The following is a 12,233-nucleotide window of genomic DNA, read 5'->3' as shown; positions in this document are numbered from 1 at the left end:
TTAAAAATGTGAAGTTAATCAATAAACAAAGCTAGCATCCTACTGGTATTAATAATAAGTCAATGATTAGTAAGAAACAATTTCAGTGAACATGGATCATGCAACTAATTAAAAGGCCGTAGATCGAAATAAAAAAGCAACAAAAGGAACCAAGGAACTTGTGCATAAGCAGCAAGATTCAAACACATATTTATACCTATGCTGGAATATACACCATTAAAAGTCAAATAACTGACTATTGCCTAAATACCCAAGTTGGTATTTTTTTCATCAAGGAAACAATCACAAGATGCCTATAAAAGTACAATATAGTAAATCTTTTAATTTAGCCAAATAAAGATCCCAAACCACACTTAAAAGATTGGCATTGATCCTTCTTCCCAAAAACTATTCTCAACAATGGTGAGCTAAATTAGCATTCACCCGTATCATCAGGCAATCAGTGGATTTACTGAAGAGAAGTGAAAGCCACCGGAGAGTGAGGGCAAGGAGTACTTTTCCCAACCTTGTTCCTTTGTATAGGTAGGAATCTCCATCCCCATCTCCATTGGGTTTTTGGGATAGGGGAGTAGAATCTAATTTCCATAGTCTACCATCGTTACAAAAGGTTCGATTCTTTTCTAAAACATGGTGGTTGAGGATTTAAGCAGTATGTGGAATGGCTTGCCCAAATTGTAAACAGCGTGTAGGTTTTGTGCTTCTATTTTGTCGTTTGGATCCACCTATATTGGATTGCGTTTTGTCCCATGTTGGTGTTTTTTATATTTCTCGTCTTCCTTTCTATTTCTTCCGTTTGTTCGTATGTACTCTTTTTATTTTCTATTAACTATGGTTTATTCATTTTTCTAAAAACAAAAATTTTTGTTTTCAAAAACCAGTTAAAAAAAATAATTATCATAAATGAATTTGTGATTGGATGTCCTATGTATATACTATTTTTAAAGGCTAAATTTACTTAATTGACTACTAAACTCATTGCTTAATATTAATTTTTTTTGGAAGACTAACATTGCCATCTTAAAATTCATTAAAGAATTATTAATAATTTGATTAGTATATTTCATGAATTCAGTATGTAAAAATAGCATTACTTTTAAAATTTTGCTCATTATTAAAACTAACAAATGTATAACAAATTATGCTTATTCTTTTTGTCCTCCCTGAAGACTTCGACGAAAGCATCATTACCCATGGTACTCCAAAAATTAATAGCATACCAAAACTTGTTTATCATACAAAAAGCAAGAAGCTACTTAAGGGAAACATTGCAAGCATAGGATCCCTAAACATAAACTTATTGTGTGGAAATTATTAGACACGCATTGAGGGGAAATTATTAGACATGCTTTTGGTTCTCTAATTGGTATCTATCTATATTTAAGGACCACTCCACTCAATTTAAGCAATCATCTCTATCGTTTTATTTCTTATTGAAGCCTCATGGGAAAGTATAGATTGTTTACATTGCTTTATTCCTTGTTTTTTTTTCAATGCTTTAACTCCTTTTACAGGCAAAGTTTTGGCAACCCATTATCTTCTGTTCTTGATGACCAACATGACAAGAAAGAAAGTCAACTTCGAACCTACATTGTTCATGTCCAAAGGCTGAAGCACGATGAGTTGCTTGGTGATGAAGATGTAGAAGATTGGCATAGATCTTTCTTGCCAAACACTACACTTGATACTGGTGAACCACGGTTGGTTCACTCGTATCATCATGCAATTAGTGGGTTTGCTGCAAGATTGACTTCAGAAGAAGTGAGGGCCATAGAGTCCATGGAAGGGTTCTTGATGGCCCGCCCATCTAGGACACTAAAGCTCTCCACTACCTACACACCAAGGTTCTTGGGTTTAGACCGTCAAAATGGTTTATGGGTTGACTCGTTCATGGGGTCAGGCGTCATAATTGGTGTTGTTGACAGTGGCATCACTCCAAACCATGCTTCTTTTATGGATGATGACACAATGCCACCTAAACCCCCCACATGGAAGGGGAGTTGTCGTTTCCGCAACAAAACGCTATGCAACAACAAGCTCATTGGCGCTATTGCATTTCGTGGCTCAAGAAGGCCTTCACCAAAAGATGCTAAGAACGATCGGGCATGGGGACACATGTTGCGAGCATTGCATTGGAAGTTTTGTTGATAATGCTGATGTTCTTGGGCAGCAGGGGCACCGCATCGAGCACCGCACCTAAAAGCTCATCTTGCTATTTATAAGGCTTGCTCACTGCGATTGCGATGAGTGCAGAGATATTGTATGCAACTATAGAAGAAGCCATAAAAAATGGTGTGGATATTCTCTCCCTTTCCTTGGGACAACAATCTCTTCCTTTCTATGATGATGACATGATGATTGCAACGCTCTCTGCTATTAGAGCGAAAATATTTGTTTGTATGGCTGCAGGAAACTCAGGCCCTTATCGTAAAAGTGTTGAGAATGGTGCTCCATGGATCCTTACTGTTGGAGCTAGCACCCATGATAGGAGGGTTAGCGCCACTGTCAAACTAGGAAATGGTGTGGAAGTTGAAGGAGAATCTGGATACCAGCCAAGCACTTTCAATGCTACAGGTAACATCATCTTCCCTGGCTTTAGAGGTCAGAATGGCACACTAGGATGCATGAAAAACTCCTTCAATAACACTAATGTAAAGGGAAAGATCGTTTTGTGCACAATTGAAGAAGGCAAGTACAGAGACATGAGCGTCAATGTGAAAGCTGCCGGAGGGGTGGGGATGATAGTGTTGGATACATTTGTGCAAGGAGCTACTACTTTATCTTATGATTATGTACTCCCAACAGCTCATGTCAACTATACTGCGGCTCGCAAAATTGTGAATTATTTCAAAATCTCAAACTCAACTGCTACTGCAACAATTGCATTTAATGGTACAAAGTTTGGAGCACGACCATCTCCCACCATCGGTTACTTCTCTTCAAGAGGTCCACATCCTTATAATGGTGGTATAATAAAGCCTGATATCCTTGGACCTGGGGTGAATATCCTTTCCGCATGGCCAATTAGACCTGGACCAAATCCCAATGGTCCTCCAGGCTCATATTTTAATTTCGACAGTGGTACATCAATGGCCACACCTCATCTTGCGGGGATTGCTGCACTACTCAAGAACACTCACAAGAATTGGTCGACAGCAGCAATTAGGTCAGCAATCATGACAACTGCTAACAGGTTTGATCTTGATGGAAACCCAATTCTTGATGACTATAATGAACATATTAATCGTGCAAATGCAACTGACATGGGTTCAGGACAAGTGAATCCTGTTGCAGTCACTGACCCTGGACTTATTTATGATATAAATCCAGAGCAATACATTCAATACCTTTGTGGTCTAGGATATAATGACACACAAGCTTCAACTGTCAACGGCAGTTCAGTTCAATGTTCGGTTGTTGGCAGCATTGCTCCTGAGAATCTTAACTATCCTTCCATATCAATATCTCTAGATCCCTCGAAAACAAAGTCTGTCAAACGCACACTAACAAATGTCGGGGATGCTAATGAGGTTTACAACATAGATGTTGAAGAACCAAAAGGAATCAATGTGGTTGTCTCTCCATCTTCTATTCAATTTTCGCAAATTGGCCAAGAGAAGAACATCACTCTTGAATTTAGTAGTAAGGGAATGCCTTTAAACAAAGGTAACATCTTGGATGGGCAACTTAAATTGGACTCTGGCAAGCACTTCGTAAGGAGCCCCATCTCCGTGACCATCCTTTGAAATTTTTTGAATTATGAATGTTTATTTCTCAATCAATAAATAGTGAATTTAAATCTACATCTAATGCTGTTTTTAGTTTTATTTTTACCATACCCAGTCTATAATAGTCAGTCTGGAATCCTTAAGGAGTGATTGCATGTTCAGCTCTCTTATGCATAGTTTTACACATGTATCAATATGTCAAGCGTGATACTTAACGTGAAGTTAAAGCATAGAATTTATATATGTTGTTTGCCATAAGATTTATGCTACACCCCAGTCTATATCAGATGGACCAAAAGTGTGGAAAACAACCGTAAGCCTAGAGGCTATGAACCCAGTAAGTAAGCAAGGCCTCCGAAATTCTCTCTAAGTAGAAAATATTGTAAATATTTGAAGTTTGTAACACAAGTCAATAACAAAAGACTTGTCTACAATGAGTGTGCACTTGGAACTCAATAACCTTTGCTAAGCTATGTACCCACCATACTAATTAAATTACTCCTCATTTGATAAAAAAATAATCAACAATGCAATTATTTGCTTGACAACCTAGTAAGAAATTCAGTAAAATCATTTTGGGATCATGTCGAGTTTAAGAGATATGGTTAAAATCTATAAAACAATTTTCAAGAAATTCAGTGTGCAGCGTATGAAGATAACTAAGTATAAAAAATAATAGATGTAAAAACAACTCTTATAAACAAACATGATTTGTCAAGGCATACTTGTATTGAAATAAATAAATACATAAATAAGTAAATAAATAAATACTTACATGTTTCATGATCCCATTTTAAAGAAACTAATCCAATTATTTTTAAAATAAATAAATAAATAAATACAACAATAACAAAATCTGAAAATTTACAATTCATTAACACATTAATAAAAAAAATCTGAAAGTTTATAATTAATCAAGACAGTAATTTATATGTGAATTTATTTAATCGGAAACCGCCAAGCTTCAGAACTCCAGAGGGTTTAGACTAGATATTATTCTCCAACCATCTACAGTAATTACCATGATATTATCGCATCATGGTAATTGATCATCATGATTAAAGCAACCAGTTTTAATCAGGAATAAACACCCAAGAAATTAAAGGGTTTTTGCAGGAGGCATATGAAAAAGGTTAAAAGACCAAAGAACAGGTAGACGAACAATGTATGAGTTAGTTTGGGATTGATGGTGTAGTGGTTACAACAAAGCTCCATGTGAGGACTGAATGGAAACCAAAAAATGAAGAGATCTGAGCGAAAACAAATGCATAAATCAATAAATAGAAAGCATCTACTGTGTACTGAAGTTCTTCACCTCTGGTGTTAAGCTTTGCGCGTTTTCAGATTTTGTTCGTTTTTTTATTTTAATTTCACTTTCCGTTTGGTTTGTTGCTTCTGTATATTTATATTCTTTAATTTTTAATAAAATTATGATTTATTCATTTTATTAAAAAATAAAGATACATCTATCGTCAAAACCACATCAATTGATTTGATGAAAATTCTCTAGAAATATGCCAAATTCTATAGATCCACAAGAGCATCAAAAGATCATCATTAATTTCAGATTCCAATTCACAATAGCAAAACTAAATTATAGTTACAGAATCGAGAAATCCCATAAAAAAGACCAGCATGTTCTATCACCACAATCTCATCTAAAAGACTGACACCCCCTATCAGCACAATAGTAAAATAATCAAACAAATAAACTTAAGAAGTCAACAGTTACACTTACAACCAATAGTCTCAATTCAAAAACCTAAAAATAGATTTTAATACAAAAAACCTAAATATTAGTCCCAAGTCACAACAAGCAACAATGCCGTAAAAGACCATCAAGCAAAGAAGCTTTATATATAATCAAGCAACTCCATGACAAAGAAAATCCAAACTAATAAAACCTTAGCCGCCACCACCACCAACATAATCAGAAGATGCAAGCTAAATAATAAAACACCCTCAGTAAAAAATTATATATGGCTGCATTATTCTAGTTAAATCTTCATAATTCCAACTAGATTAAAAGGATGTTTTATCAAAAGAACAAAAGGCTTGCTCATTGATACAGGTCTCCAATTGAAAACACAAATGCTGCAAAATATGAAGAAATGGGAAAATATTAGGCACAATAAAAAACGTCAAGTTAATAAATCAATAAACAAAGCTGTCATCCTTCTGCTACTAACAATGACTAGTCAGAAACAATTCAGTGAACATGGATAATGCAACTAATTAGAACACCATAGATTTAAATAAAAAAGCAACAAAAGTAACCAAAGAATTAGGTGCATAAGCATCAAGATTCAAACAGAATGCTATACCTATGCTGGAATAAAACCTACACCATCAAAAGTCAAACAAGTGACTATTAATTAAACACTCTAATTGAACCCTATTGAGATGATCCCATGGAACTAGTTCCGTGATAGTTACTATAGAACCGAGATGTGACTCGACCTCATCTGTTGGATTGCCTCGATTTAATAACTTTTAGAGTAAAAAGCATGAATCTTTTAAAGTAATTACTAATATATCTCTATATTATATAATAAAAAACAATAAAATTCATAAACCATGGCTAAGAATGAGCTACATCTTGGTTCCGTGGTAGTTACCACGGAACCGAGTCCACCGGATCACAATTCTAACACACAATAGTCTCATCTTAATATCAAATGTGTGAGTTCATGGAGTGATAAGTCCCATAAATCATGGAGTGATAAGGGTGATAATACTCACACAAATATCAAAGGAAATATGGTTGGTGACAAGGACATCAATGAGTAAACAAATTCCTATGTAATTGAGAGATATATCTAATATTCTTATGTTGTTGGATTAGAGGAGATCATAACAACCTTTTCTTCATTCTTATCTTGTGTAACAACCATATTTGTAAGTTAGCTTTCTATGCATATTAAATATAGAAAAAAGAAAGAACCATTCCTTAAAAAATAAAGAAAGCTATTGTTTTTCTCCTACAATTCTATTTTTTTCTTTAACCCAAGTTGGAATTTTTTACATAAGGAAACATTCACAAGATGCCCATAAAAGTACAATCTAGTAAATCTTTTAATTTAGACAATTAGTGAACCCAAATCACACCTCTAGTACAATACTCCCACTGATACACATTATTGATGCAAATTAGAGAATAAATCCAGAAACAAAAAATGTTAACCTGGATACGCCTTCAAAATGGACTTTGCAAAAGCCTTTGATTCTTTAGATTGGAATTTTCTACTTGAGATTCTAACAGCAAGGGACTTTGGCCCCGATGGTTAACTTGGATACATACCATTCTCAACACTGTGAAGACCCAGATTATCATCAATGGGATAACCCAAGGTTATTTCCGTTGCAAAAGAGGGCTGAGGAAAGGAGATCCTCTGTCACCTTTTCTCTTTGCACTACCAGCAAATGTTTTTAGCACAATGTTCAATCACGCTTTTAGATCCAAAGCCCTGATAGGTGTCAAACTGGACCAATCTAAAAGCATCTGCCATCTACAATATGCAAATGATCTAATAATTCTCTCAGTGGGAGGACAAGAAGACTTTCATATAACCAAATTAATTCTTTATCTCTTTAAAGGTTCTTATGGCCTCTCTATCAACTACTTGAAAAACTGCCTTTATTCTACAAATTATGACTACCAACCAAACATCGTCTCAGCAATGACCTTAAACTGTAACAGAGACTGCCTACCTATTACATACTTGGGGGTTCCCCTCTTAGGAAGGTGACCAAGACGTCAAGATTGGGCAAAGCTCACTGGAATGGTCAGTTCTAGACTCACACCGTGGAAAGCAATTTATCTCTCCTTAGGTGGATGCCTAACTCTTATCAACTTAGTCTTATCAACTATTCCAGTATACTACATATCGGTGTTCAAATTACCAACTTGGGTGATACAAGAAATTGATAAGATTCGAAGAGATTTTCTTTGGAAAGGACTGGATTTGAGATCCAAAGGCGTTAGACTGGTTGCCTAAAAAAGAATCTACCAACCTCGTAATATGGGTGGCTGGGGAATCCTCAATCTTCAAGAATTCAGTAGAGCTTTACTAGGAAAATGGTGGTGGAAGATCACATCCAACCTAAATAGTTGTTGAGCCAAAACTATCAACACCAACTACTCTACCAAAAATCCCCTTGGAGCCTTGTTTCAACCCATCCCTAGAAATAAGTCCTTTTTTTTTGGGCAGGAGTTAATGATTCTCTCTCCCCATTTCGATCATGCATTTCCAAATTTGTAAGAAGCGGTGCTAGCACTACCTTATGATTTGATAGATGGCATTTGGGTCTAACGTTGAAAGGTCTCTAGCCATCCCTTTGTAATGATTGTATTTCTCCTTGGATAACCATAAGACAATTCACTCAAAACCTCAATTCTCCAGATAGCCTTTTCCACACAGCTTCAATAGACGATCTATCTCCATTCTTGAATTCCATTCATGACTACTCTAATGACTAGGATGACTTCAATACCTGGGCTTTGGAAAAAAGTGGAACTTTCTCTGTTAAGTCCTTTGACAAGTTTCTAATAGATGGAGGGGTCCAAAGCCCTCTATACTCTCAATTTTGGAAAGTTCACTGCCCCAGCAAAATCACTTTATTTTGTTATCTTGTTTGGGATGATAAAATTCTCACTTTCACAAATCTTTCAAAAAAGGGTGTAACCAAAATGCCACAGACACATGGGTCCTTTGTCACAAAGCTTTCGAAACTATAAAACACCTCTTTCTTAAATGTGAATTCTCGGAGCAAATCTGGTCTTTCTTTAACCAAATTTTACTTATCCCCACCATCTGTCTTTATAATTTGGACCTCCTGTCTACAATTGATAAATTCTAGTCAGCGGACTTTGTGAGACCTCAGTTCCAGAGCCATAATCTGACATATATGGCTAGAACGAAATAATCGCATATTTCAATCAAATATTTTACCTTCTTTTACTATTATTTTTAAAATTGCTAACATGCTTTTTTCTTGGTTTTCTACAGTCACAAATCTTCAACAACAAACTATCATGGAAGCATGGCAAAGGATCAAGTGCTCCCTTAACTTCATGAGCGCCAGAATCTCGGACTACACAGACAATATAGATCATACTTTAGACCTGGAGTAGTCTATTCCCTCATGCAGCTCGGGCGGGCTTGTGTTATCAGACGGTAGTCTTCGCCGGTCTAACTGTCTTCTTCTTCAGCTTTCATCACTTCTTCCTTCTTTTCTTTGTTTTGTGTGCCTTACCTCTGGTGAGAGACTCAGTTTGTACCTTTTTCTTCGGTGTTTTGTTTTTTCTTTCACGTGTTTATCCCTTCTCTCTTCCTCTTCTTTTTTTAATGAAGTTGTGGTTTATCTACTTTATTAAAAAAAAAATGTTAACAAGAGTTTTAAAAGAACCAAAGCTTACCTAAAAAAAAAACATGCTTTTTTCAATTGCTCACAACTGCTATGCAAGATGGCGACTCTGAGCCTTACTAACACGTCCAAGGCAGTAACTTAAAAGCAGAGGAAAGAAGCAAGTTTGCTGGCTCCCATTTGAAGCCGAAGCACTGACACCGGCTTGGGTTTGGCATGGTCCGGGGCTATGGTTGCCTTGAGGGGAAGCTCAGGCTCAAGTTGGAGAGAGTGTGAGAAGCAGGTGAAGAAGGTGGTTATATGGGTTTGGAAGAAAAGGGTTTTGCAATTTAAAAAATAAAATAAAAATATGTTTATTTACAACATAATGTATAAATAACATATTTGACCATCCTTTTCCAATAAATATGTTTTATCTTCGCAAGCTTCTCATATGATGCATCGTTTGTATGTTGCTTTTTATCATTGTATTTCTAGAGTATTCTATTATTTTCTTATCTTTTTGCTATTGTTTTGGGTACTCGGTGTTTTGCATACTTTCCTAAATGATGTAGTTTTCCAAAATGACACAATTTGTAGCTTCTGTATCTTTTGAAAGTTAAGTATGCATTTAACAATGATTTTTTTTTTTAAATGGATAAACCATTTCATTAAAATAAAAATTTAAGAGGCAAGTGATTAGTAGCCCAATGGTGTTAAGTCAAGGCAGTGATGGGTAATAAGCAGGGTTGATACTTGCGATGGAGCACTGTAGTAGTAATGTTAATGGATTTGATGGTTGCCTGTGGGAGGTGTTATATCCCTTCCATCCAAAGTGGCATAGTAAAGGTGATTTATTACCTTATTTTAGTTTTTGAAAATCTTCTGGGAGTTGACATGACAAGACTTTCATTGTCCTATGTGATATCTACAGGGTTAACAAATTCCTCAAATAGTCAATAAACTACTGTAGTTCAAGCATCATCGTTTTTGTTTGCCCTTGACAACTCTCTAATAAGACGGCGTTTGTTAACTTTGCTAAAAAAAAACCAATGATTTACTTATAATTTTTTCTTAAATCAAATAAAAAACAAGTAATCACACATTTTTTACTTTTTCTCGTATTTCATTATTATCCCATAATATGTTTGTGAAAATGGATTTTTGAGTGCACTAGGAGTTATGATAAAATATATTTTCATGATATAATTGACAGATGAACAAGCTAAATTATGATACTATATTCTATATTATGATACATATAATATAAAGCTTTGCCATGAGCCTATCTATGAGGTGACAAAATATCGTACTGAAATTAATTAATATTAAATAAAATTAAACGTAAGATAAAGTCAAATTGATAACAACAAGATAATGTACTTATAATATAAACATGCGCTTCACGTTGGAGTATCCAACTTGCATACTAGACGAATGCATAGAATGTCATAAAATAGGACCTGCATTGAATGAAGTGAGTACAAAAGACACGAAGATCCAATGTTTAACAATATTGATTGATTAGGGTTTCCTTTTATATCAAATAATTATACGCCTCTTACCCATTATTATAAAGAGAAATTGACTCTATATATCATTGAATTGATAAATGAATCTTTAGTTTATTATAAGATAATGAAAATATTAAATTAACATCTACCCTAATACATGCAAGAACTAATATAAAAACTCCTAAATTTTGATTGGAGAGAAAATTGATATTAATTTTTAATTACAGAAGTGGTAATATAAATATATTCTATATGAGTTAAAAATTTGTATATTTGATAGATCCTACAGCTCACTAGTTAATCAATATAAATCAATTTAAAAGCCCATAGAAAGTACAATCTACTTTCCTTGATACAAAACCTCAATCAGAAGAATAATATATTATTAGAAAAGGAAATTAAGAGTCAAAGGATCCCAAATAGAAGAGTTATTGTGGGGAAATTGGAACCTATTTGTGAAATTACTAGTCAGGGTTTTCACTCAGCTACCTGCATGGTATGTATATTCAAGGCCATTCCATTTCAAACAACAGTCACATAATTAGTTCACTATATATTGCTTAATTTTCTTGTTAGTTCTCGTTGAAAATATGGAATGTCTACATGCATTGCTTTATGTTTGTTCTTCATTTTCCACTAAGTTCAATTCTTTGTATATATATTGGCATATTTGTGGAATCTGCAATTATCTTCTATTCTTGATGAACAACAAAGCGAAAAGATATAGTTAGCTTCAAACTTACATTGTTCATGTCCAAAAACATGCAAAAGCATAGAATTAATTAATGATAGTGTTCTATGACAAAGATATAGAATTAAGACTGGCATGGAGCCTTCATGCCAAACCCTACTATACATCATGACAAAGATACAGGCTTACCTGCAGTATCATGCATCTTGTAATCAGTGGATTTGAAGGAAGACTTGCCTCAAAAGAAGTGAGAGCCATAGATTACTGATGATAGGATTTTTGATTGCATGACTGTATCAAAAACTAGAACTTCCACAGACCGACTTTTCAATTAAGTTTGTTGTGGTTGAGACACTGGATGGTTTATGGATCCACTGTTTGATGCATGGTCTAGAGTTCTCACTGGCATTGTTGATAGTGGCATCACTGCCAACCATGTTTCTTTCATGGATGGTCCCCAAATGGAAGGGAGTTGTGGTTTCTCCAACAAAATGCCATGCAACACACAAGTCATTGGCACAATGTATGGCATCTTATGAGATGTACTGATTTGAATTAATTAGTACATCTGCAACGAGGCGGATATTATATATTATGGCATAAAATAGAACAAGTATTCAAAGATATATGGTGTGCATGCATATGTAATACTGGTTTTTTTTGGAAATAATGCCCTTCCATTCTATAATGATGAAGTAGTGTTAATGGCATGGCTGTCTGCTCATGGAGAGAAAGTATTTGTTCGTATTTTTGGTGAAAAAAGTTGTTGGAACAATGGATATACTACCCCCTATCTTGTTTGATTCAGTGTGAGTCAGATGAGCTATTGCAAGCATATATACTCATTGTAAAGTGGTAGACTCGTGTACAAAACCCTTCAGTGTTTGCGGCTTTGTATTGTTCTTTATATTAACAAATATGTGATTTATCCAATATGTAAAAAAAAAAATTCTACTT

At 34.9% G+C, this 12,233-nt stretch overlaps 1 protein-coding gene across 1 annotated transcript; it reads left to right on the top strand.

Annotated features, from left to right (window-relative positions):
• The first annotated feature begins 2,240 nt into the window (after window positions 1-2,240).
• LOC120271690 (subtilisin-like protease) lies at window positions 2,241-3,743 on the top strand. Its single transcript, XM_039278369.1, has one exon. It carries the CDS (start codon window positions 2,241-2,243, stop codon window positions 3,741-3,743), a length of 1,503 nt encoding a protein of 500 aa, XP_039134303.1.
• Window positions 3,744-12,233: the final 8,490 nt, after the last annotated feature.

Source organism: Dioscorea cayenensis, chromosome 11 (genome assembly GCF_009730915.1).
Source record: "Dioscorea cayenensis subsp. rotundata cultivar TDr96_F1 chromosome 11, TDr96_F1_v2_PseudoChromosome.rev07_lg8_w22 25.fasta, whole genome shotgun sequence".
NCBI classification, from domain to species: Eukaryota; Viridiplantae; Streptophyta; class Magnoliopsida; order Dioscoreales; family Dioscoreaceae; genus Dioscorea; species Dioscorea cayenensis.
Note: the sequence above shows the minus strand (reverse complement) of the source record. Positions and strands in the feature narration are given on the sequence as shown.

Coding starts and splice junctions, on each gene's coding strand:
- LOC120271690 (XM_039278369.1), top strand. CDS start 2,241: ATGAGTGCAGAGATATTGTATGCAACTATAGAAGAAGCCATAAAAAAT.